This window comes from Oryctolagus cuniculus, chromosome 1 (genome assembly GCF_051225735.1).
Source record: "Oryctolagus cuniculus isolate XC-2025 breed Fujian yellow rabbit chromosome 1, ASM5122573v1, whole genome shotgun sequence".
Classification (NCBI taxonomy): domain Eukaryota; kingdom Metazoa; phylum Chordata; class Mammalia; order Lagomorpha; family Leporidae; genus Oryctolagus; species Oryctolagus cuniculus.
Window position 1 is genome coordinate 217,098,299 of NC_142867.1, and position 27,144 is coordinate 217,125,442.

General features: G+C 42.1%; 1 protein-coding gene across 14 annotated transcripts in view; it reads right to left on the reverse strand.

The window, feature by feature from the left end:
- The window catches only part of FKBP15 (FKBP prolyl isomerase family member 15), a 53,802-nt gene that overhangs the window by 13,951 nt on the left and 12,707 nt on the right, over positions 1 to 27,144 (reverse strand). For 4 of the 14 annotated variants that reach the window (XM_070055725.2, XM_070055711.2, XM_070055704.2 and 1 more), the window contains 13 exons: positions 23,628 to 23,777; positions 21,282 to 21,350; positions 19,903 to 20,049; positions 17,510 to 17,652; positions 16,290 to 16,347; positions 12,637 to 12,744; positions 9,519 to 9,621; positions 8,966 to 9,072; positions 7,424 to 7,538; positions 5,569 to 5,678; positions 5,183 to 5,290; positions 4,679 to 4,773; positions 2,950 to 3,052 (listed from right to left, as the gene is read on the reverse strand). In XM_070055725.2, the coding sequence (XP_069911826.2) occupies positions 2,950 to 3,052; positions 4,679 to 4,773; positions 5,183 to 5,290; positions 5,569 to 5,678; positions 7,424 to 7,538; positions 8,966 to 9,072; positions 9,519 to 9,621; positions 12,637 to 12,744; positions 16,290 to 16,347; positions 17,510 to 17,652; positions 19,903 to 20,049; positions 21,282 to 21,350; positions 23,628 to 23,777 (1,416 nt within the window). Of the gene's footprint in view, positions 1 to 2,949; positions 3,053 to 3,222; positions 3,384 to 4,668; positions 4,774 to 5,182; positions 5,291 to 5,568; positions 5,679 to 7,423; positions 7,539 to 8,965; positions 9,073 to 9,518; positions 9,622 to 12,636; positions 12,745 to 16,289; positions 16,348 to 17,509; positions 17,653 to 19,902; positions 20,050 to 21,281; positions 21,351 to 23,627; positions 23,778 to 27,144 lie in introns of those variants that run through there. The other 10 variants (XM_070055719.2, XM_070055707.2, XM_089319392.1 and 7 more) reach the window with 8 other exon arrangements.

Consider the following 27,144-nt stretch of genomic DNA (forward strand, 5'->3'; position numbering starts at 1 on the left):
TTTTTTTTTTAAAGGTTAGGGTATACAATATCCAGTGGGAAAGAGAAACACCAAATCTCAACATAGCAGACAGGATGGCTCCCTGATTTCTACCTGGATCAAGTTTTGCTGTTGACAAGGAAAGCCGGGGAAAGTGATGACAGCAAGAACCAAGAGTTCAGAAAAACAAATGAAAACAGCAGTTAAGTTAGGAGCAGGAAAACAGTACCAAAGAGATGGCAATTCGACATGGGAAAAAGAACACAGCTAACTCTGAGATCCTAGGCCATCTTTCACCCTCTCTGGGCTAAATGCAGTTTGTCTCTTTATAAAGTAAGATTAAACTAGATAACCTCTACTTGTTCTTCAACCATTATTCCATGGTTCTGCATGGCACTATCAATCCTATCATCAAGAAAAATAATTTCTTTCACCAAATGTTCACTGACTTCTTAACCATGCTTTTTGGAGCTGTGTTTGAAGACAGAGAACTGCCTCTGGATTTGGAAGGACTTTTCTTATCTTCCCTTAGGACAAATGATCACAGGGAAAAGGTTTTTAAGTAAGAGGTAGATAAGAAAAGTCAAGGCTTGAAAGGTGACCAAGCGAAGCGTGTGGTACTTGGTGCTCTGGTCATAAAGAATGGTGACACTAGCTGAGGACATTCCCTCAAGCAAATGTGTATAAAGCACAATGTCTCAAACCAAGTAGGTATTTGACATATGTAGTTATGATTATTAGTACTTCTGCTATTGTTCTTTTTTTCCAAAGATTTATTTATTTGAAAGTCAGAATTACACACAGAGAGGAGAGGCAGAGAGAGAGAAGTCCTACATCCAATGGTTCACTCCCCAGATGGCCGCAACGGCCGGAACTGTGCCGATCCGAAGCCAGGAGCTAGGAGCTTCTTCCAGGTCTCCCATGTGGGTGCAGGGGCCCAAGGACTTGGGCCATCTTCTACTGCTATCCCAGGCCATAGCAGAGAGCTGGATCGGAAGAGGAGCAGCCGGGACTAGAACCAGCGCCCATATGGGATGCCGGCGCTTCAAGCCAGGGCGTTAGTATTTCTGCTGCTGTGTTATTATAAATAGAGCATCTGCCAGGTTCAAAGCATCATACCAGATGCAGGGTTTATCAACATGAAAACATCTGAAGGATAATGAGCTAATTCAGGGGTTGGCTAACTATGATCGATGGGCCAAACTGGCCCACTACCTGTCTTTGTAAATACAGTTTTACTTGAACACATACACAACAGGGATACTAATTATTCAAGTTTAAATACTGAACTTGCTAAAAACAAAAGGGTCCAGCTGCAACCTCTGAGAGTGTGACAGAACAAATCACCACCAGGAGCAGTGATTCCTACACCTGGCTCTACACTGGAATGAAGGGGACTTTTTAAAAGCTCATATTCAGACCTCAGCTAGATATACTAAATCAGAATCTCTGAAGTAGAGCTTAATGAAGTTCCCAAATGATTCCAAAGCAGTCAACCGGTGTTTGGGGACCACTGAGCTGGTTATAGCTAGCATTTTAGCTCTGAAAAGTAACAGCAAGGACAAACAGTATATCTGGGTACTCAATATGCCTAAGGAAAAGATAAAATTTAAGATAAAGGAAAGAGAAAATAAAAGCAGAGGAAGGAGAAAGAGTAAAAAGTACATCTAAGGAAGTGGTAAGTGACTCCAATATCACTTGATATCAATGTCACAGGCTGCTGATCTTGAACTAGACATTAAGAGTCAGCCACAACAGGGGCTGGCACTGTGGCACAGAGGATAAAGATACCACCTGCAGTGCTGGCATCCCATATGGGCGCTGTTTCGAGTCCCGGCTGTTCCACTTCTGATCCAGCTCTCTGCTATGGCCTGGGAAAGCAGTAGAAGGTGGGCCAAGTCCCGGGCTTCTGCACCCACATGGGAGACCCAGGAGAAACTCCAGGCTCCTGGCTTCGGATCGGCCCAGCTCCAGCCACTGTGGCCATTTGGGGAATTAACCAGCAGATGGAAGACCTCTCTCTCTCTCTCTCTCTCTGCAATTCTGCCTTTCGAATAAATAAGTAAACCTTAAAAAACAAGAATCAGCCACAACAAACATAAAATGGTGTAAAGCAGCAATGGGAAAGAAACAGAGTGAGGAATGGACAGCATTGTGCAGGGCAAGATGCTCCTTATCTTAGAGATCAAAGACACTGCTTGCCAGGATACAATAGCCAAAGAACCCAAAGATTAGCATAAGGCATAAGTAAGCAAGCCTCATCATTACTGGAATATGAGAAAGTAAGTTATAAAGCACTCCATTCAACCTTTCATGTATTTGAGAAAACTTAAATACAAAATATAAACTATTTCTCAAATGCAGAAAACATGAGATGAAAGAGTCAAGATTTCTTAGCTGAGGACTGATAGCCCAATGACAATGAATCCACTCCAGATAAACAGCATGACTGGGACAAGGAGAGGACAAGAGGGATCCAGAAACAGTCCATCCCCACCCAAGACCCATTGCAGTCTTTCTCTGCCACTTCAGGAACAGGTCAAAATCCTAATCCTATAAGGACTGAAGTCAAACAGTAGTTCTTTAAAATGTTTAGGAGACACAGATGAAGGAAAAAACTAAACAATCATAAACTCACTAAAAACAACCTACACACTTGGTCACCTGGCATAATGGGAATTTTCTGTTGATTATTTTCAACAAAATAAAGGCAGTTTCTAATAATCTTAAGCTATACAACTCTTACCTTAAATTACTAGATCAGTGATTATTTTTAAGTCAACTTATTACAAAACATTTTAAGAGAGAATTGTAGATGATGAATATATGAAAATCTGTTGAATAATTTCTAGTTCTCTTCCCACTGATGACAAAAATTCCACTGAAAAGCCAACTGGTATGCATGTATGCAGGGCCAGGCCTTAGCACTACACAGCCTGACCTGGGCTTTTCTCTCCTCAGTTACTTTACCTTCTCTTTCTCAGCATGCAATACTCTTGCCTGTGTGTTTTCTGTGGCTGTCTGAAGAGAGTTGTTCCTCTTCTCCATCATCAGGTTACTCTGCTCAACATACCTTTGAAAGAAACAAGGAAACAGAAAAGTTATCAAGCAAAGAATGTATGCCAAGCACAACCCAGTATCTGTTCAGCCTTCACAACACTAATCTATATTTTCATCAAAAATGATCTGAAAGAATTTTATTTGCAGGTGCCAGTGCTGTGGTGTAGTGGGTAAAGCTGCCACCTGCAGTGCAGACATCTCATAAGGGCACTGGTTCAAGTCCTGCTCTGTCGCTCCCCGTCTTCGTGGAGGAACGACACAGGACCCTGCGCTGTTCTTTTGTCTGCTCGGCCCTCCCCGGGTTTGCTGCTGGTTCTTCCCGGGTTGGCTACTGTCCCTTCCACCTCCGTGGAAGGGCGGTTCCCCCTGGCCGCTTTCCCCACTTCCGCAGGGGAGCGGCACACCGCCGGCCGGCTTTCTCGGGGCTGCACAGGTGTTCCCCTTAGGTGTTCCCAGTGCATGCCGTCTCTCCCCTCCTTTATAGTCCTCCTCCGCCAATCCTAACTCGGCTGCCCACACGCCGAGTACGCTGCTCTCCAATCAGGAGCAAGTCCTACAGTTTATTAGCTGAACTGGAGGCAGCTGTGTAAAAGCTGTTTTCTTCTCTCCCAGCGCCATATTGTGGGAGAGCAGATGCATAGAATAAGTCTTAATTCCAGCAACTCAGTCCAGTCCGAACTGCTCCCCACACTGCTCCACTTCTGATCAGCTTTCTGCTATGGTTTGGAAAACAGAGGACGACGACCCAAGTCCTTGGGCCCCTGCACCTGCTTAAGAGACCTGGAAGAAGCTCCTGGCTCGTGGCTTCAGATCAGCCCAGCTCTGGCCATTGAGGCCATTTAGGGAGTGAACCAGCAGATGGAAAACCTCTCTCTCTCTCTCTCTGCCTCTAGCTCTCTGTAACTTTCCCTTTCAAATAAATAAATAAATCTTTTTTTAAAAAGCATTTTATTTTCCTTAGTTCTATAATAATCAAGTCTGGAGACAGGAACCTGAGTGACTTGCTCTGTATACTGAAGAAGAGAGGAATGCAAAAGATGTGTGATTAACAAGGCCACGAGACAGGAGAGAGCCAGGAGTAAGAAGGCTGCTAGAAAGGCGGGAGAGGAAAAGAAAGCCACTCCCCCAACCCTGCCATATGGGGCACAAGAGAAGCTGGAGAAGAGGAATACAAGAGAATGAGTTTTTCTAAGTGTGTTGTGCATGTTCTCCTGACCCGCTAAATCTTCAGGAGGATCTATAGAAAGCTTGGGTTTTATATAGTAGTCAGCGAGGTACTGGTTGAGTTCAGGTTGATAAAACACAATCAGCCCACACTGAAGACAGAAAGGTTGACAGCAGATTTTCCTAAGTATCAAAATCATGTTTACAGACGAGGAAACCAGAGGCAGTGGGAGTAAGTCACAGAATACATCAGGGGTAGAGCCAGGAGTCAAACACACAGCTGTCTTATATCACAGCCCACTGAGCTCTTTCTCAGAAGTTCCTCTCAGAAAACAGGCAATAATTCATGTGACAGGCAGGAAATAAATAGCAGAAGTATGTATGCATTGCCCTAAACAAACATGGGTATTCAAGTTGGGCCTTTATCCATTAAACCCTTCTGTCCATGCTAGCCAGGCCCCATACCTGTCATTACCTCTGATTTCGCTCAATGAGTTCACTAATCTTGTCATTCTGTTCTTCTATCCGACTGCTCTTTTCAAGAATCTCTTGCTTCAGTCTTTCATTTTCCTAAATTCAAAACACACAATGTACAATTTAATGGTCCTGAGAAAAAAGTGCCAGATAGAAGGGGATCAATTTGAACTGACAGGTAACGTTGTTAATATTATTTTCAGATGAAAAACTCTAACTTACGTTCACATAGACATAATAGTTAAAACGCCATATCAAGTGACACCCGATGCATACAAATCACTAGGCACAGTGGACTGAGTGTAATTATGAAATACAGTCAAACAGCAATGTTTCCTTCTGACCCCATGGACAATGTAAGTCACTCAGACTAAATTAAGCCACAGTGAATTTTCCAACCCAGCATAGCCTATATCACATGCTCTCTGTTTCTGGTGCGGAGGTCTTAAAGGGGAGAATGTGGGCACGATGTCCAAGCTGAGTGCTCTGTCTTGATCCCCCTCACCTGAATGATCCGTTGAATGTTGCCCATAATCATGCTTGTTTCCATTGTAACTGACATGCTAGGAATAAGCGCGGGATTGCCAGCATTATGCTTCTGTAACTCCTCAACCTACAAAAGGGATGCCAGAGAGATCTCATGAGACGGTTTAAAATGAAGAAATGCAATTTACCCAAGATCTGACTGCTGTTGTGAAGGGTTTACCAAGTTTCTGAGACGATCTCTACATGCAAGCTAGAGTTTTCTCCTGCTAACTAGATCTATCCTTCCAGGGAAATAACGACTAACCACTATGTACACAGGAAACCAAAGAAGACTTTACCGATAGCTGCGGCTGCTCCCTGTTTATACCCCCATTTTCAACAGAGCCCCAACCCCGACTCAGTCACCTTAGTCATGAGATGATCCACTTTATCAGCTACTTTGCCGACAGCCATTCGAATTTCAGTGTTATGTTGCCGGGCTTCTGTCATAAGAAATGCAGCCATGTCACCTGATCCTAAACAGATAAAAGCCAGAAAGAAACTTATGATACTGGAGCAGAGGAAATGGTATGAGGAAAAGTCAATAGATCTTTTAAGTAGATGAAAGAAACAAATGCATACTTCTATGTACTCGGAAATGCTATACGTGCGTTCACACTGACAGGAAAATATGTAGAAGACATGGTAGAGGCAAAAGAGTTCCGAAGCTAACAATAACTAAATCGCATCCCTGCAAAATGCACCAGGGGCCGCAGTGTGGTCCCAGGAAATACAGGTGCCCACTTGGGAAGTCACAGCACTGACAGCTCAGGTCGCCTCTCCTTTCAGCCCTCTGCATGCCAGGCATTACACCAGGTATCAGGCACACAGCAATCAACAACCCATGGTTTTCGTTCTCGGTGAGCTGTTTGATAAAGAGATTGACATAAACAAATCATCACAACAGAGTATTCTAAGTACAAAAAATGGACTAGGGCTGGTGCTGTGGCACAGTAGATTAAGCCTCCGCTTGCCGTGCTGGCATCCCATATGGCTGCTTGAGTCTTGGCTGTTCCACTTCTGATCCAGCTCCCTGCTGACGGCCTGGGAAAGCAGTGGAAGATGGCCCAAGTGCTTGGACCTCTGCACCTGCGTGGGAGACCTGGAAGAAGCTACTAGCTTCGGATTGGCCTAGCTCTGGCCACTGCAGCCATTCTGGTAGTGAACCAGCAGATGGAAGGCCTCTTGCTCTCTCTCCATCTCTCCTTTCTCTCTCTCTAACTCTGCCTCTCAAATAAATAAATCTAAAAAAAAAAAGTAAAAAATGGACTATGTACAAGACTCAAGTGGCATTAAGAAAAAAAAAAAGGAAGATTAACTCTTCAATGACACACAAAGTTGGGTCTTAGAGGATAGGAGGGAGGGAGGGATGGATACCAATCAGGAAAGTCTTCACACAGGAGATAACACTTTTGATGGATGAATGAAGTTCCTTGGATGGAGAAAGTGGAGGGCTTCCAGGAAAAAAGCTGCTGCAGGAAGCCCTTACCACTTCAGAAGACAAATTATGTTGTAGGATACACCTGCTTCTTCCTAGCATTGTGCTAATACCAAAGGTGATTCCTAAGCAGAGGACAAGCTGCAGAACAAGGCAGGATGCCAACACAGTTGTTTCACAAGACACCCACACTTGCACGTGCACACAGAATATCTGCAGTTACTCAAGTAACCGTCAACCACGGCTTCGCATGGCTGGGCGGGGGCGGGGAGTGGGGGGCGGAGTGCTTAGCGAAGGGGAAGGACAGTAACTTTTCACTTTATATGCTTTCGCAGTATTTGATGTTTTCATAAAAGTATATTATTTTCAGGATTTAAAAGTTTTAACTAATCAGCTTTCATTTGAGATCCTGAACAGTCACGGCGTTCATGCTTTCTCCCAGTTTCCAACATTTTGCTCTTCTATTATTTTCTATGCTTTAGTCACTCTGACAGAGGAATTAAAAGGGAAAATGTAAAAAATATAGAAAGTAAGCATGAGGAACTCTGAGGATGAGGGCAATGTTCTAAAACTGGGTTATGATAGATGAACAACTTTGTGAGTCTCTGCCTGAAAAATCTTACAAAGGGTGTACTGTGTGGTACGTAAATTACACTTCAACAAAGAAAGCTGTTAAAAAGGAAGGATGCAAAGGACAGAGAGCGACAGGAACGAAAATGAAAACAAGATGGAGGAAGGCGAGCACAGCAGGGGCAGATGAGAAGTGAGGGAACTGGTCCCTACCTTGAAAATGGGGCGCCTGTGAGAGCGGTGCTGGGTACAAGGGCCGAACAGGCTGCAGCTGCGAGGTGACGGCAGATGCTGGGGGATAGGCGTAGGCCTGCATACCTGCATAGGGCTGAGAGAGTGACAAGTTACCGCTGCTTCGTGAAACACGCCGGCCTCTCGTTTTTGCTTAGTTTCCTTTGGTAGAACAAAGTGGGTAAGTCAGAAGGAGACCCAGACTGGAGATGGATGAGAACTGGTGTGGCAGGAGATGAGAACTGCAGCAGAGTTATCACTGTAACCCATGGCACCTGGTCACTGGAGTCCTACCCAGAAACTAAGGGCATCTTGGGTCACTACCCAGTTCCCTGGTGACATGATTTAATTAAGTGGAAATTCATTCCCCACTATCAAGCCCATTGTCTAAGAAATTAAAACAAAGTTTTAAAATTCTGATTAGTTTCCATCGAGTTAAAGAGGAGAAGTGTTTACTGAAATCCCAAACCCAATCCCTCAGCTTCCAAAGAATGTCTCTGCCCTGCCAGATTCTGATGCTTATCTATGTACCTAAGAGCTCTCATTTTCCTCTAAAACTCAAAACACCTCCACTGTAAAATAAAGACAATAACATCATTCCATAGGGTGGTTGTGTGGACTAAATGAAGTGAAAAAGTTCTTAATGGTTGCTAAGTTAAGTGCCTGGCAGATAGGAAATGCTCAATAAGCAGCAGCTTTTCTTTTAATGATGGTCAATTTTCCTTTAAATCAGGCAAGCCAGTTCATTTCCAGAGAGATATAACTACTACTCATCCATCAAAAAATATATATATATATATCTGTTTCATGGGAAACAGGGGAGGGAGTAAGAAGGATAAGGGTGGGACTTTTCTGTTTTGATACTCTCCATCCTAATAGGGCACAGCTCGACCACCATTTCTTCATCCTTCCACTAACAGTCACAAGGAAGTGAGCCCTCTTCTCACGGGGAGTGTTTCTTAACCATCAAGTCTATTGAGGCAGAAGAAAGAGCCTGCCAAACAGCAAACGGGCAGCAGAGGCAGGCAGGCTGTTGCTACCGTCTTCTATGACAACAGACAACAAGCTGACTTTCAGAGATTGTTTGTAGAGGATAATCACAAAACAGAGTTCAGTGGTATTTTTCATTCAGCTTCTACCCTCAACCCATAGCATCCTGCCAAGTACAGAGCACACTGTTGGCTACTGTTAGAAACAACACAGAAGATGTGAACATGTACTCCTCAACTACATATGTGAGAAAAGAAAAGGAAACACACATTGACTGGACCTGTACCACGTGCCAGGCCCAGACCTCACAGAGGCACCATGCTGTGCTTGCACTCAGTCTTTGCACAACAACCTGTAAGGTCGGCAACCCTTTGCCTCGTTTAGAGGTGAAAAAGTGGCGATCCAGGGAGGGAAAAAATATTACAAGTTTTGACTTTGGGAAAACGCTCCTGCATGAATCGTTCAAGAAGAAGCGACTGACTAGAACCATAGTAAGTGACAGGTTACAACCGATATGGCTTAAAATGTTATTACCTGAAAGGACTGGGCATTTCCAGGTACAGCTGAGTGGGAATCAAGAGATGCAACTTGCATTAAGGCAGCAGAGGGTGCGTGGAGCCCAGAAACAGATGACTGGGGTGCTAAGATAAAGGAAGACATTTTCTCTGTTATCCACTCTTAGCTTCCTGGTCTGAGTCTGCACTAACCCCTTACACATCATGTTTTAGATTCGACTACTTTCCTCACCTAGCGCCCTAAAACCAGCTCTACTGTCGTCTCAGCAATGGGTGATCTCATGTGCACCTGACTCAGACCTATGATCTCATCAGCTGACAGGATGGGTAGAATAACACACAGGGAGATGTCTCAATAGCTGAGTGCAGATTTCACACACTGACAACGCTACACGCAGGCCGAACACATCTCCAGGTCTGAAAACGCTCTACCCAGGACAAAATGCCAAGTTTTACACCCTGGTCCAGTCCTCTGTACTAAAACAATGCAGCTTAACAACTGAGGGCACGGTGATGATCGTTTCCATGCTGATCCCAGTTCAAGGTCACAGAGCCTCAGAGTGGTTCCTTACCCTGAGAGGTCATCTGTGGTAACACTGGGTGGGCTGGCTGAGGAGGAGGCTGGATGGATGGAGTCACCACGGGCTGCCCAGGTCCTCTCAAAGCATTCGCATCCTAGAACAGACAGGTTTTGGTTTGCTTTGCCTTTATTGAAGACTGAGGCTGACTTTTTGCCTTAAAACAGCGTTCACCACACGGTTTCTAAGCAAAGAAGAGGAAGGAAAGGCAAGCAGAAAGCCAAGAGTTTAGGGTGTGGGTTGTGGGAAGAAAGCACTCAATTATAGATTAGAGTAAGAGTGCTTCTCCCTGGTAATCATACCAAGTAATTAAATACAGTTAATTTCCACAAACATTGTAAACTGTTGGTGTTTTATTGTTTGAAGCTGACAGCTCTCTAACATGTATCGTTTTCCAAACTAGCAGTTACTCTGAAACTGATCCAATCTGTTCCCACAAAGAAGAGGGTCTCCGGCTAGGAAACCCAGGGAATAATCCAGCCTCTTCTCTTCTGCCAGATAATCTCCACAGGCCTCATGGCATCCAGTGAAAGACAGAGTAGGACTCACTGAATCTCACAGTTTTCAAAATTAGGTCAGAAAAAAAATTAGGTTAGAGTGCAATATATAAAGAATGTTCTTTTTGTTAAAAAAAGAGCATGCTATTGTTGGGTAATAAAGTTTCAGAGCACCTTCCCCCTTCCTTTTTCATAAAATCATAGCTACAGCCCTAAACAAAGTTACCCTACATCTTCTTGCTTCAAAGAACAGAAAATCTTGAGGTACAATACATAGTGACTGTGATTTGCTGAACTACAGTACAAGGGCTGAAGTCTCTGACTTTCTTTTATGTTAGAACTTCCTTTTTTCCCCTAATATTCTCTTCTGGAAAAGTCTCCCAGTTACAGATCTTGATAGGTCTAAGTAAATCTAAATGTCTAGAAATAGAGCAAGAGGAATTATGACAAATTTATAAATAGTATACTGAGTTACCTTTAAATGCAATAATGTTTTGCTTGTATTATTTAACATAAAAATAACATTAAGTTTTTAAAAATTAGGTTAGAAAAAAACTTACGTTAGAATGCAATATATAAAGAATGTTATTTTGTTAAATATGTTTCTTCTTTATTTTAAATTATTCTACAATGAATAAGTAACACACAAAATTCTAATAATATTACCTTATTCAAATGTCATTCCAACAACCAGATTAAAGTATACTAATATGCCTCAGAAATCCTGTCTTCCTTTAAAATGTTAAAACTATTTAGAACTTTTCCAAAAGAAAAAAATTATAAAAAAGGAAGCTTATTTCAGAAAATTTTCTAAAGAACATCACCTTTTCTTTGTTTCAAAGTGAAAAAATCCTGAAAATCAATCTCTGTTATGTGTTTCAATTAACTGTATAAAAGGTGGTTTTGGCCGGCGCCGCGGCTCACTAGGCTAATCCTCCCCCTTGCGGCACCGGCACACCGGGTTCTAGTCCCGGTTGGGGCGCCAGATTCTGTCCCGGTTGCCCCTCTTCCAGGCCAACTCTCTGCTGTGGCCAGGGAGTGCAGTGGAGGATGGCCCAAGTTCTTGGGCCCTGCACCCCATGGGAGACCAGGATAAGTACCTGGCTCCTGCCATCGGATCAGCGCGGTGCACTGGCCGCAGCACACTGGCCGCGGTGGCCATTGGAGGGTAAACCAACGGCAAAGGAAGACCTTTCTCTCTGTCTCTCTCTCTCACTGTCCACTCTGCCTGTCAAAATAAATAAATAAATAAATAAAATAAATAAATAAAAGGTGGTTTTATTTAATAGGACCTAACCACTAGGAAAAGAATTAACTTAAAATTGAGTTATTTTCTATCATATACCAAATCATGGATTAAAAATTTAGATCTGATTATGAAAAAAATGTTAAAATACACATGATATTTCTAATATCTGAAAATAAGAAAGTGTTCTAAGCATAATATCAAAAGCCAAAAGCAAGGTTAGGAAAATGATATTTTATTTCAATAAAAACGTCTGAAATTTTAAATTAAAAAAAAAAAAAAAACACCACATAAAAAAAAGATGGCGGGCGCCACAGCTCACTTGGCTAATCCTCCGCCTGCAGCGCCGGCACACAGGGTTCTAGTCCCAATTGGGGCTAGATTCTGTCCCGGTTGCCCCTCTTCCAGTCCAGCTCTCTGCTGTGTCCCAGGAAGGCAGTGGAGGATGGCCTAAGTCCTTGGGCCCTGCACCCGAATGGGAGACCAGGAGGAAGCACCTGGCTCCTGGCTTCAGATCGGCACAGCATGCTGGCCATAGCGGCCATTAGGGGAGTGAACCAACGGAAGGAAGACCTTCCTCTCTGTCTCTCTCTCTCTCTCTCTCTGTCTAACTCTGCCTGTCAAAAAAAAAAAAAAAAAGTTAAAAGACATAACAGATGGATGTTTAGTAATAGGCAACACTAGGGGCTGGCGTAGCGGGTAAAGCTGCTGACTGCAGTGCTAGCATCCCATATGGGTGCCAGTTCGAGTCCCAGCTGCTCCACTTCTGATCCAGCTCCCTGCTAATGGCCTGGGAGAGCAGCAGAAGATGGTCCAAGTCCTTGGGCCCCTGCATCCATGGAGGAGACCTGGAAGAAACTCCTGGCTCCTGGCTCCGGATTGGTGCACCTCTGGCTGTGGGGAGTGAACCAGCAGATGAAGACCTTTCTCTCTCTCTCTCTGCCTCTGCCTCTCTGAAACTCTTTCAAAATAAAATCTTAAAAAAAAAGAAAGAAAGAAAGAAAGAACGAACGAACACTAGTGGGAAAACCAACAGTCTCCAAAAGGATCTAAACATTCACTCAACGAAGAGGAGTTGAGCACCTGCTATGGGGTTGGACATCATGGTGCCTCAGCAGTGATTTTTACTGACAACAGAGATTCTGCTAACTTAACTACTTAAAACTATGCATGTATGGTATAGCTTCCATTTCTCAGGGGAGGTGCTAATCACAGTAGAAATACACAGACTGACACCAATCTGTATCATTTTATACATAATTTCTCTAATTAGTGATTTTGGGTCAGAGGCAGAATAAGCAATCATTTCAATCAAAAGAATAGAAGTCAGCAAGCTTTGTACTATTCAGATACAACCAGGTGGACGTACTTCAGTTTCTGAATCATTGGAATCCAGCTGCAGTGGAAGGATGGGCAGCATGGGCTGGCCCATTTTAGCCATCCTGGAGATCAGCTTGGCTTTGACTGCATCAGAACTCTAAAAAGAAAAGGAAAAAAAAAAAAAAAAAAAAACTTTGTGATTAAGCTTATTCCCTTCAGGCAGCTCTATTCCTTTGGCCCTTGCAACAAATCCTGCCAGCTCCTCTTATGTATTTGAAACCATTTCCTCTACAAAATAAGAATTAAAGACTTCTTGCACAGAAGCATACATTGGTCACAATTAATAACAGCAGTAAAAATAATTCCCTACATGTTTGGAATGGACAAAGTAGTTTCGTATGTATTACTTCACTTCAATCAAGTCTCCCCGTCAGGCATAATTATTCTCAATTTACAGATGAAAAGCTAAGGTAGCAGCCCAACGGATTGGCTCTCATGTCTGCCAGGTCTGGCTCCTCCAGCGTTGCTGCTATAAAGAAACTGGCTTAGCTGCTCTGGCTGGAGGCCAGGTTCAACATCATGAAGGTTTCCCAGGCAGTTGCCTACTTGAAACAATTGTCTGCAGAAGGCTCAACATGACCTCCCACTGACTAAGGACCTTCATGCCAAATCCCTTCAGGTCCCAGAGAGCCTCTTCCTTTTTGTAGTCAAATGAATCCTTCACAGGTTTCTCAAACAACTTCTCAGGACCAGTGAACATTCAGGAGAGCTAAATCTGAAGCCTGTACAAAAGCTTCCCTACAACACGAGGGGGGGGGGGGGTCACAATACACAAATTCCTGCTTTTGTCAGTTCTTAACACCTACCTCTCTGAATTTTCATGAATTTCTATTTCACAAGGGTAATTATTTTAGATACACTGTAATGCATTCAATGAAATACTTAACATACAAAAAGGAAACAAAAACAAAAGTAGAGATGTTAAGGTAGGGAGGTATTTCAGATGAGAGGACCCTCTCAAAAACGAACAGCAATTTAGTACAGATATTCAGAACAGATCGTGGAGTGAAGGAAACAGGATCTGCTGATTCTAAACTGTCTCATTTAACTCTGACTTCACACTAGTGATATAAAATACCCTGTGCTAGAGGTTTCTGTATCCATTTATAAGCCCAAAGCAGTCTTCAGAACGCAGGGTACCTATGCCTGAAGCGTGAGATGATCTCTGAGGTACACAAAGAAGTGTTTAACTACAAACATAAGACGTTAACTTTGTTTACATGGCCTGAGAGTATTTTATGTGCATAACTTGTCAACATGTATTGGGAATAAGTGCTCATTTTTTTCTTAACTCATGCACGTATATAAGCAAAAAAAAAGTCAGGTACTTTAAGAGAGAACCACTTCACAAACTATACCCAGAAAATGGAACACCATGATCTACGGATTTTCAAAAGATCGAGGAAGCTCTCTGTACACTAACATGGAAAGACACTGGGTTACACGTATAAAGAGAAAGATGTACAATACAGCAAGAATGCCCTTGTTTGTGTGTGAAAAAAGGGAGGAATAAAACATACATTCCTATTTGCCTGTACCTGCATAAAGAATGTTGAAAGAATATATAAGCAACTAAAAAAAGCAGGTATGAAAGGGATGTGAAATGGAATAGGAGTCCTTACAATGTATCTTGTTTTGATAATTGTATCTTACGATTTTAATTACCTATTCAAAACAAAGAGTTAAATGTAAAATGAAAAATGGTTAATTTTATTACATAAATTTTATGTAAAAAGAAAGAAAGTGGAAAAAAAAAAAGGGTTAGAGACAACTAGTCTACCAAAAGATACTGATGTTTAGAAAGAGGTAGCAAGGATAGCTATGATTAGAGAGTACAATAGAACCAAAACTCAGCAATTTTTTTTTCTTTTTTGAAGATTTATTTATCTGAAAGACAGAGTTACTGAGAGGAACAGAGAGAAAGTGAGGTCTTTTATCTGCTGGTTCACTCCCCCAAATGACCACAATGGCTGGCCAGGTTTCAATCCAGGCCTAAGCTAGAAGCCTGGAATTTCATCCAGGTCTCCCATGTGGGAGGCAGGGGTCAGGTAGTTGGGCTATCTTCTGCTGCCTTCCCAAGCACATTAGCAGGGAGTTAGCTGGGAAGTGGAGTAGCTGGGACTTGAACTGGCATCCACATGAGATGCCAACATTGTAGGCAGCGGCTTAACCCTCTGTGTCGCAATGCCAGCCCCAATACTGGACAATTTTTGTGTCTGTTCAAAGATCTAAGATTATAATTATTTAAAAAGTGTTTAAATATTCTGATTCTTTGGTTTAATCTTCCAAGTTTAGGAGATAATCTTTTATACATATCAGACCAATTATTTGCTTAATAATTCCTGTTTTGGGATGAATATAAACAAAAAAACCAGGGTTGGAGAATAAACATTAATTTCACTACATGTACCTATTGTTTCTCACTGTGACAAGTAAGAGTCATGGGGCTTTATAATTTGAAGCGGGGTAGGTTATGAAGCCAGTTAAGACACCTGAGACCTACAATGGACAGCTCCTGGCTTCAGCTTCCTGCTAATGCACGCTCTAGGAGGCATCAGGGATGGCTCAAGTAATCGGGGTCCTTTCACCCATGCGGAAGACCCAGACTGAGTTCACAGCCAGGAATCAGGAGATGAGGGAGTGCTTGCTCTCTTTCTCACTCTCTCTTTCCCTGTCCCCCCACCCCCATCTCTGTCTCTCAAATAAATAAATATTTAAAAAAAAAAAAGAAAGAAAGAAAGAAAAAGAAAAAATCTTGAAGTACTTAAGCCACCATGTGGTTCACATGCAGGAAACCCAGAACCCTTCAGGGACCAGGCAGGGCAGCAGCAAACTAGCATATACATCCTTCCTAAAGGCATTCAAGTCCAAATTTTACTAAGAGTACATAAGTGCAGCCTCTCATCATCACAGAGGCCCAACGACCTCAGACTCCGTCAACTGGTAAATTAGTGCTGAAGTCTCTGAGGGAATGGAAGCATGAAGACACGCAGAGCCAGCAGTGATCATGACAGCAACAAGAGCTAGGATTTCTTGAGTAATATGCCAGCTACAATGCTAAGAACTCCACAGGCATTATCTTATTTAAGTCGTACAAACCTCCTAAAGATGCTGAGTTGCTCAAAGTCACATAAGGTAAATCAGTTGGAGGCTAAAATTAACCACTAACATACTTCTCTTTGAAGAAGTGATAATTCTAAAACAAAGCACACTTTAATGGACAGGCTCTCCCCCAATATAATCTCATTCTCCAATAATCATAGCTACCGTTTATTGAAGACATACTATACAAAGGCTCTTGGCTTGGGACCTGACAAATATCTCTAATCCTCACAGAGACTATATAAGGGAGATGTGAGAATTATTTCCATTTGAATACTGAAGAAACTGAATCACAGAAGTTAGTTAGATCATTTTCTCAAAGCAACATGCATATAAGATCATAACTGAACCTAGCTCCATCTATGGAACACCCCGCTTACCGACACTGACTCCCAAGTAAGGGGACATGAGTGCAGTAACCAATGATTTCCAGCCTAAATCAACAGTCACTGATATTCTTTTTCTCTAACCTATCATATCCTAGGCACACGAATCCTTCTTAGCACACTGTGGGTGAGGAAGACAGACTCTTACACTTACTGTATTTATCGACAGCTGTTCACTGAGGGAGTTAGATTTGCTACGAAGAGCCGGCTCCCTGAAAGCAAATAGACATATCCTGAGATAAAAATAAAATCCTTTACGACAAGTGCACATTATAATAGATAAACAGTTTCTGAAAATATTCCTCAATTTGATGGCTGTGAAACAGAATTTTTTTTTAAAGATTTATTTATTTGAAAGGTAGAGTTACACAGAGAAGGAGAGGCAGAAAAAGAGAGAGAGAGAGAGGTCTTCCATCCACTAGTTCACTCCCCAAATGGCCACAATGGCTGGAACTGTGCCAGGAGTCAGGAGCTTCTTCTGGGTCTCCCACATGGGTGCGGGGGCCCAAGGACTTGCGCAATCATCCGCTGCTTTCCCAGGCCATAGCAGAGAGCTGGATCAGAAGTGTGGCAGCTGGGATTCGAACCGGAACCCATATGGGATGCCGGCATTACAGGCAGCCACTTTACCAGCTATGACACAGCCCTGGCCCCCAGAATTTTTTTGTTTGATTTGCATAATCTTTGAATGCCAATGAAAATTAAGAACTTTTTATCTAAATCTATTAATTACATTTTTCCTCCATGGATGGATGTTTTATATGCCCTTTGCTCAATTTTACTCCAGAGTTTTGCAGATATTCTTATCTGAGTTAGTGTTTTTATATACTATGAATGTTAATCTTTCATCAAAAACTAGATCAAGGATTTCCCCATTTCCCTGATTCTACTGTTTTATTCCAGATGTTTGAAATTATTCTCATTTTAATTATATCTTTATTTCTGAATCCCTTCAAGAAACATTTTATTGAGGTCAACGATGTGGTGCAGAGGGCAAAGCCAGTGCCTGTGACACCAGCATCCCATATTGGAATGCCAACTGGAGTACCAGCTACTCTGCTTCCAATCTAGCATCCTGCTAATGCACTTGGGAAGGCAGCAGAGCAGAGGATGGTCCAAGTACTGGGGCTCCTGTCGTCTATGTGACAGGTCACCCATGCATAAATCAGGATGGAGCTTCTGGACTCTGGCTTTGACCTGAGCCAGATGTGGCTGTCAAGGCCATCTGGGAAGCGAATCAGTGGATGGAAAAGTTCTCTGTCTCTCCCTCTCTCTCTGTGGGTGTCACTGCCTTTTAAATGAATAAATAAATAAATCTTTAAAAAATCATTTTATTAAACAATAAAAGAGTTTGATATAATCCTAGTATCTTACCCTGATTTGAAAGGCACCGATGTGGGCAGCGACACAGCAGGGTCAGCAGAGAGGCCATCAACACCAGGTATGGGAGAAGGGGCTGCAGAATCCCGGGAGCTAATGCTGTGCCCATCAGAGCCGGAATCTCTGGCAAACTTCACCTAGGGAAGGAGCCAGCACAGGTAGAAAAGACTAAAAATATCCTGCCCCTTTACATTTTATTTATTATTTATTACACAATCCATAAGGTATCTCTATGCCACTAAATATTAAGTTACAATGTTATTTTGAACTACGCAGACTATGTGTAAGCTCAAGGGTCATTCCCTTTACTGCTATGATCTACAGGACAAAAATCTCCAAAAGATTTTGGGAACATAAGTCATAAATAGTCATACTATTACAAAATATATTTTGCCAATTTCTCATTGTTAAATATTCAACTTAATTCTTTCATAAACAATGCCTCTATGAATAGCTTTCTGTCTAAATCTTTGCATATAATATTCATTATTTCCTAAGTATAAATTCCTATAAGTTATATAGTTAGATAAAAGTACGATCATTTTAATTCTTTTAATATATACCATGAAATTTCCTACCAGAGAGAATAAACTAGTTTGTACACAGTAGTATATAAATCTTTCTTAATATTCTAGCCACACTGGGCATTATCATTCTGCATCAGCCTTGTCAATTTAATATGTGTATCAATTTGCAATTCCTTGATTATTGGTAAAACCAAAAAATTTTGATTATGTTCACAAAAATGTCCATCTTGAAAGAATCAAATTGGCTTGTTATCTATCATCAGCCATTACTTCTTCAAACTCAAAGGAAAATGGAGAAAGAATATAAAAGCTGTTTAAAAAAAGAAAAGAAAAATAGGCAGCTGGGAGGAAGTCACTGGAAGAGTGCTAGGGCAGCCCCACCAAGGAAAGGGTGTTCAATTAGGAGAGTCACTGGGAAGGAAATCACGTTCTTTGTCACGGCAGGAGTAATAGCCAAAATGATGATGACCATGACCAAAACGTTCGTTCGTCCGTCCGTCCTTCCTTCCTTCCTCCTTCCTTCCTTTCTTTAACAGGCAGAGTTAAACAGAGAGAGAGAGAGAGAGGGAGAGAGGGAGAGAGAAAGAGAGAAAGGTCTTCCTTCCATTGGTTCACTCCCCAAATGACAGCTACGGCCGGTGCGCTGCGTCGATCCGAGGCCAGGAGCCAGGTGCTTCCTCCTGGTCTCCCATGCGGGTGCAGGGCCCAAGGACTTGGGCCATCCTCCACTGCCTTCTTGGGCCAGAGCAGAGAGCTGGACTGGAAGAAGAACAACCAGGACAGAATCTGGTCTTTTAATTCCTATTCTATGAGCTTTTTGTAGTCATAGAATCACTGAATTAAAAGGTACATCCATTGGGTGGGAACCACTATTTCATAGACAAAATAAGAAGCTTAGTGTGGAGACGTGATTTGCTCCAAGTCACAATCTCTAGAGCCAGGAAGAACATGAACCCTGGTCTTTAGATTCCAAAGTTGTTGCTCTTTCTGACTAGACAACTTCTACTTTAAGAAATCTGTGGGTCGGCCGGCGCCGCGGCTCACTAGGCTAATCCTCCGCCTAGCGGCGCCGGCACACCGGGTTCTAGTCCTGGTTGGGGCGCCGGATTCTGTCCTGGTTGCCCCTCTTCCAGGCCAGCCCTCTGCTGTGGCCCGGGAGTGCAGTGGAGGATGGCCCAGGTGCTTGGGCCCTGCACCCCATGGGAGACCAGGAAAAGCACCTGGCTCCTGGCTCCTGCCATCGGATCAGCGCAGTGCGCCGGCCGCAGCGCGCCGGCCGCGGCGGCCATTGGAGGGTGAACCAACGGCAAAGGAAGACCTTTCTCTCTGTCTCTCTCTCTCACTGTCCACTCTGCCTGTCAAAAAATAAAAAAAAATAAAAAATAAATAAAAAAAAAAAAAAGAAAAGAAATCTGTGGGTCTGGCGCTGTAGTGTAGTGGGTAAGGCCACCGCCTGCAGTGCTGGCATCCCATATGGGCACTGGTTCAAATCCCAGCTGTTCCACTTCCGATCCAGGTCTCTGCTATGGCCTGGGAAAGCAGTGGAAGATGGCCCAAGTGCATAGGCCCCTGTACCCTTGTGGGAGACCTAGAAGAATCTCCTGGCTCCTAGCTTTGGATCGGTGCACCTCCGGCCATTGCAGCTCTCTGGGGAGTGAACTGGCGGATGGAGTACCTTTTTCTCTCTCTGTCTCTCTGTAACTCTGCCTTTCAAATAAAAAATAAAATAAATAAATTTTAAAAAATCTATGTCTCTAGAACCTGGTTTTCCAATATACTGGTGTACTTATTCATTTTACTTAACTAGCAAAGACACACTCAGAAGACTCACCAAAACCAGCACAGGACAGTTTCACTCACCCGCCTAACCTCCACCTCAAACACCAGGATGGAGTCCATTGATTGCGTCCAGCCTATCACCCCTTCAGAGCCAGCTGCGCAGGCTGGGGGGATGAAAAGCAGCCGCTTTCCTCCTTTTGTCATGCCCAGCATTCCATCTTCCCAGCCCTTCAGGAAACATCGATGAGGAAAACTCATCAGACAAGGAGATTCTAATAGGCCAAAGTGAAGTGTAGGAGCACCAGGTTTCATTTCCCACACTTTCAGCTCTAGGTACAGCTTCTAGAGATCAAGTTCAACTATCATCCCACACTATTACAAGACTATGGAGAACACAGCATCTAAACCTACTTGTTAAAGCTAGCCTATTTGGAGTTAGATGAAAAATATTTATCTCTCATAATCTTAATGACAGAAAATGGGAGAGACAAAAAATTGCCAGTAAGACAGAAATAAAACCTATCATTATTAGGCACATTTCCCCAGGTGTTGTGCCAAGTGCTTTACATGCATCATCTAATTCAATCCCCCAAATACCTCATAAAATTGATAGCATTATTCTCATTTTAAGATGATATATAAAACTATACTCTGGTTTCTCTTCAGATCATATAAATCTTTCGCCTCTTATAAAAAAAAATCTTTCGCCTCTTACAGATGATAAAACTAGTTCTTGTGGAAATTAATTCAGTAGCACAGGATCATACAATAGGTTGTTTTGCAAAGACTCAACACTAGATCTAACTTCAGGGATTATGACTTAACTGCTTAGGTCTATAGGAAAAAGTCTCCAAAGGATTTTGGGGAAAGTGATCATAAACAAAGCAATGGAGAAACCTTTTTCACCCCACAGATGAATCCGTACAGCACAAGGCATACTTCCTGACACCATGATACCTACCTGCGTAAAATACTCCTTACTTAAGAAAACACCCACATAGTTGGTGTAGAAAAAACCCACATCTTGGATCCAGGTCTCCAGATTCTAATTCCAGTGCTTCTCCTGGTTTGTCACAGTTGCCTCCTACAGTGGCTGGGAAGTGCTGATTCAAAGCCACCCAGACAGATGAGAATCAACTAATTGTGACCTACTTCTAGAAGCAATGGTCTTACCCTCCTTCTCTGTTAGGCTATAGGAAGGATGTAATAATTTCCTGAGAGCCACAAGATGAAAAAAAAGGGTGGGAACTTCAGAGAACAAATGTACCCATCTTCAGTATAGTGTCTCATAGGTAACGGCCTCTCAAGTTCAGATAAATGCAACACATTTTCCCTCTCCAACTTTTCAACCAAGCATTTCCGGACTCTCAGAAGATACACATAGGCTAAAAATGCCACAAACTTTACTCTGAATTAAGCCCACTGCAACTGATATAAAACTGCACAAAAACAGCTTTTACCTTGATGACTTTTCCTGATCCCAATTTTAGGCGAAGCAGCTTATCTTTGTTAGCAGTAGAGTCAAAAACCTGCAATTTCATCAAAGGAAATGAGGTCAGCCAATCTAAAAAGCAGAAATAAGTCATTCTGATACTCAACTAACTATATAGCAGCCTGGTATTTCTGGACTAGAGAATATCATATATAATGGAAAAATAGTTTGGCTGGCACTGTGGCATAGAAGGCTAAGCCTCCGCCTGGGGTGCCAGCATCCCATATGGTTGCCTGTTCAAGTCCTGGCTACTCCTCTTCTGATCTAGCCCTCTGCTTATGGCCCAGGAAACCAGTGGAAGATGGCCCAAGTGCTTGGGCCTCTGAACCCATGTGGGAGATCCGGATAAAGCTCCTGGCTCCTGGCTTCCAATCAGCTCAGCTCCTGCCATGGTGGCCATCTGGGGAGTGAACCAGCAGATGGAAGACCTTTCTCTCTGTCTCTCCCTCTCTTTGTATGTAATTCTACCTCTCAAACAAACAAAAATTTTTAAAAATTTAAAATAGTTCGTAAGGGGCCAGAAAAAAAAAAATGGGACTACATCATGACTTAAAGGTGCTGTCACATATTTCTGAAACAATTTCCCAGATTCAGGGGGAAAAATGCACTTCTACCATTATATTATATTCAAATACATTAAAAATATATTTAAGGGGCCAGGGCTATGGCATAGCAGGTTAAGCCGCCACCTGCAGTGCCGGCACCCCTCCCCCCCCAATATGGGCACTGGTTCAAGTCCTGGCTGCTCAACTTCCTATCCTGCTCCCTGCTAATGCTCCAGGGAAAGTAGTGGAAGATGGCCCAAGTCCTTGGGCCCCTGTACCCACATGGGAGACCTAGCTAAAGCTCTTGGCTCCTGGCTTTGGCCTGGCCCAGTCCTGGCCATTATGGCCATTGGGGGAGTGAACCAGCGGACTGAAGACCTTTTGTGTTCTCTCTGCCTCTGCCTCTGCTTCTCCCTCTCTGTAACTCTTGCAAATATATATATATATATATATGTATATATATATTATATTTATATATTTTTATATATAAAGATTTTTATTTATTTATTTGAGAGGTAGAGTTACAGACAGTGAGAGGGAGAGACAGAAAGAAATGTCTTCTGTCCACTGGTTCACTCCCCAAATGGCTGCAACAGCCGGAGTTATTCCGATCCAGAGCCAGTAGCCAGGAGCTTCCTCTAAGTCTCCCACATGGGTTCAGGGCCCAAGGACTTGAGCTATCTTCTACTGCTTTCCCAGGCCACAGCAGATAGCTGGATGGGAAGAGGAGCAGCGGGACTAGAACTGGCGCCCATATGGGATGCTGGCACCACAGGTGGAGGATTAACCTATTGCACCACAGCACCAGCCCCAATAAATATATTTTTTTAAAGTGCATTTAAACATGTTTCATCTATAAAGCATTTTCAAAAATTATTTTGTCTGGGGATGGTGCTGTGGCCCTGTGGGTTAAAGCCCTGGCCTACAGCACTGGCATCCCATATGGGCGCTGGTTTGAGTTCCAGCTTCCTATCTGGCTTCCTGCTAATGTACCTGGGAAAGCAGCAGAGGATGACCCAAATACTTGTGCCCCTGCAACCATGCGGGAGACCCAGAGGAAGCTAATGGCTTCTGGCTTCTGGCTTCAGGCTCAGCTCTGGCTGTGATGACCAATTGGGGAGTGAACCAGTGGATGGAAGACTCTCTCTCTCTCTCCCTGTTTCTGCCTCTCTCTGTAACTCATTCAAATAAACAAATCTTAAAAAAAATTATCTCATCTGATGCTAACACCAATACTGCCCAGTAAGTAAAGTAAGGATTATTAATTTCCACTCACAAATAGAATAAATGATTCAATCAAGATCAAAGTAGGAAACCTGAATGGGACTTGAATCCACATTTTATAACTCTTAAAGATCTTCTGACAATTTATATTGCTTTTGAAAGTTCAATAGTAATAAAATACAACTTGTTCAACATATTGACAGAAACTACGAGGATGGTCTACAAAGAAGTTGTAAGACCTAATCCATTAAGAATATATTCAAACTGAAAACTAGTATAGAGGACAAGATATACACATGAACAATTAGCAAAAATATTTGGGAAACAGATATCTACTTTGCCTAAGCAGAAGAGATGGAGTTGCGCTGAGCAGACTTTACACATTAGCATTTCATGGAGATGCTCTAAAAGCAGTGTAGTGACTAAACCAGTGCTCCCGAAAGATTCCTATTTGACAATAGCAGAAATATATAGTAATACCTTCCACATGAATATCTTTCATGCTATTTTAATTTCAAAAGGACTTGTAGAGTATATTTTCTTACCTGGCCCAATGCATTATTTTGGAAGAACCAGCCAGTGTAGGCCACTTCCAAAGAATCTCCAACTTCTATGGCAGGGCCTTCTGCCACAACAAGGTCCTGGGAGAGCACTGCATCCAAGGAAGGGGTGCTGTTGCACTTGGCAATGCAGACCTGTAAGACAAAACATCGAAGCAGAATAAATTTAGCTTAAGCTCAGTTAAGTTCTCATTCTATTATTGCTGTCTTTCCCAAACAGCTGTATACACTCACGAAATAGATTAGATGTTTAGAAGAAAAACCATTGTAAGGAACCAAAATGCTTTAGAATATGGCTTTGTAGTCATAACATCTGGGTGTGGATTCAGGCACTGCCACTTACTAATTTTGCGACATTGGCCTATGTACCCAAGAGTCTCCATTTTTAAAATGGAGACAAAAGCTTTTCATATCTCATAAAGTACCTAGAAAATCAAATGAGCTTATACAAGTAGAGTACTTGGCAAGATACCTGTGAAATAACAGTAAATATTCAACAAACATTAGTTATGATTACTATATTCATTTCCTGTTTCAGCATCTGGGAAACTATGAAACAAAGTGGAGCTTCTAAAAATTGCAAAACGCACTTCTAAAGACAACACCCTCTTGCATTCCCAGAACCCACATTACCACCACCTACAAATGTGATCATACTACCTTAGCACAAACCTTAAACAAGAGTCTTTCTGAAGTCATACTTTCTAAAGAATTATTCTATACTCTGTTTTAATATAGTATACATAAAAGCTTGCTATTTATTTTCTTTAAGTTTCATTATTGTAATCGAATGCTTGCTAGCTAAAACAACATTATATCACTTTTTATCAAGCAAGACTAAAAGAAAAATGGATCTTTTTTTTTTTAAAGATTTATTTATTTATTTGAAAGCAGAGAGGGAGAGACAGAAAGCTCCTCCATCCACTGGTTAACTCCCCAAATGGCCACAATAGCCAGAGCTGTGCCAATCTGCAGCCAGGAACCAGGAATTTTTTCCCCGGTCTCCCACATGGGTGTAGAGGCCCAAGCACTTGAGCCATGTTCTGCTGCTTTCCCAGGTACATTAGCAGGGAGCTGGATCAGAAGTGGAGCACTTGGGACTTGAACCAGTCCCCATATGGGATGCCAGTATAGCAGGTGGCAGCTGTATTCACTACACCACACACAGGCCCCCCAAAATGGATCATTCTAAATGCTGGCAAAGAGTTAGTGAGAATTGATATGTGTGTGAAATAGTACAATCTTTCTGAAAAAAAATTATGCCAAGAACGTAAAAATCTCTTGACCCTTTGAGCCAATCATTCACTACTAGAAATAAAATCTAAGGAAATATGTAGGGAACAAAGGACACAGACTTATACCAAGGTACTTCTAAAAGTTCATGGAAGATGGAATTAAAAGATGCTTATTTTGATGTAAAAATATTCTGAAACTCATACATAGGAGGAGTCTTTAAGACATGGAAAATACGTATTATGAAAGAACCATGGGGGGCTTGCAGCCCAGCTCAGTTCAGTTGCCCCGGGATTCCCTGCTGTGTGTGGTGGGGCAGCTCAAGTTGGAGCTGGCGGAGAGGACCAAGGGCTTTCAGGCAGATGCAGAGCTTCAGTGACACAGCAGGCGGGATGCCCAAAGATGCCCTGCTGCTGGTGTTCCACCTGGAAGCAGCTCCTTCCCAGAGCCCAGGTCCTGTGCTTTCCCCTGAACGCTGTGGGGAAGGAGTTCACGGAGGAATGCCTTCGAGCGCCAAGTCATGAATGACTGCCTCTGAATCTCTAGAAAACACTTCTCTGTAGCCAAAGGACTTTATATATATATATAACTTTTTACTTATATAAAGCAAACAAACTTCATATATTTCATGAAAGAGCATGATATTTTTTTCCCACCCTACTCTACCTCCTCCTTTCTTTCTTATTTTTCTTTCTAAGTTTATAATGGCATATTTTCAACTTACTTTATAATCACAAGCCTAACATGACATGGATGAGAAATTCTGCTGGGAGATGGAAATATTAAAGATAAATCAAATTGAAATATTAGAAATTAAGAATTCAACATGTCATATGAAAATACAGTGGAAAGCCTTAACAACAGACTTGGTGAGGCAGAAGGAAGAATATCTGAGCTAAAAGACAAATCTTTGGGGGCCGGTGCCATGGCTCACTTGGTTAATCCTCCGCCTGCAGCACCGGCATCTCATATGGGTGCTGGGTTCTAGTCCCAGTTGCTCCTCTTCCAGTCCAGCTCTCTGCTGTGGCCCGGGAGGGCAGTGGAGGATGGCCCAAGTGCTTGGGTGCCTGCACCCGCATGGGAGACCAAGAGGAAGAACCTGGCTCCTGGCTCCGGACTGGCATAGCTCTGGCCGTAGCAGCCATTTGGGGAGTGAACCAACGGAAGGAAGACCTTTCTCTCTGTCTTTCTCTCTCACTGTCTAACTCTATCTGTCAAATAAATAAATAATAATAATAAAAAAGACAAATCTTTGGAAATATCTGCCAGACCAATAAAAAAAATAGAAAATCAGAAAAAACAAATAGTATTTGTGAATTACGAGATACCATCAAATGACCAAACATACATGTCTTTAGATATTTCAGACCTTCCCTGTGGCCTGGTCCTACAGAAATGAATGAGTTTCTACTCAAATAAGGAAACTGAACAAGTCGAGTTTTAAATAATGGTTTGATTGTTGTGGTGAAGTTCTTTATACTAAGACAAACAAAACCCTTACCACATATTACACCTCTTCCATAAGTGAATGACTGGAGTTCCTATACTTGGAATATTATATATGCTTTATGTTCTGGATATTTACATTTTAGGAAGGAAAAAAGTTATTTATTAAAACAATTAAGTATTTGTAAGATGTTTATACCATAATAAAATTTGTTATTTTCTCATCTTATAATCACTAAATAAAGATAAGAAAGTATAAAGTTATGGGGCAGAGTAGGCTTTACTAATCAAATGATATCTTTTTTATTGTTACTATAGAGTTTATCTTATACAAGTTATGTAAAAATGATACATGCTTATTACAAAGAAGTCCTATAGTACTGAAAGGCAAAGAAGAAAGTGAAAAATTCATACAACTTGTATTTCCTAGATACAACCGATATGAACATTAAATACCATTTCAAAGAAACCATAGTTGAATACCATAAAGAATATAATTTTCTCTATGTAATACATATAACCATATTTCATTATTTATAAAAAATTAAATATATATAAATAATAAGTATTTAAGCTAGATGTCTACTTATGCATCTTCTCTAGCCCACAAACTAATAAACTTCTATCAAAGACTATCAAGAAAGGATTCTCTTTCTGTGTGAGCAACAACTGAAATAGAGTGATGGCATCTAAATTTATAGTTTGATGCACAGCTCATTTCAATAAATCTTTGATGTTGCTGGCATAAAACTGCAGAATAAGGAACCCATCAGGTATTAAGAGAAGGCACAGGCCCCAATTAATAACAGCCATCAAGCTTCAT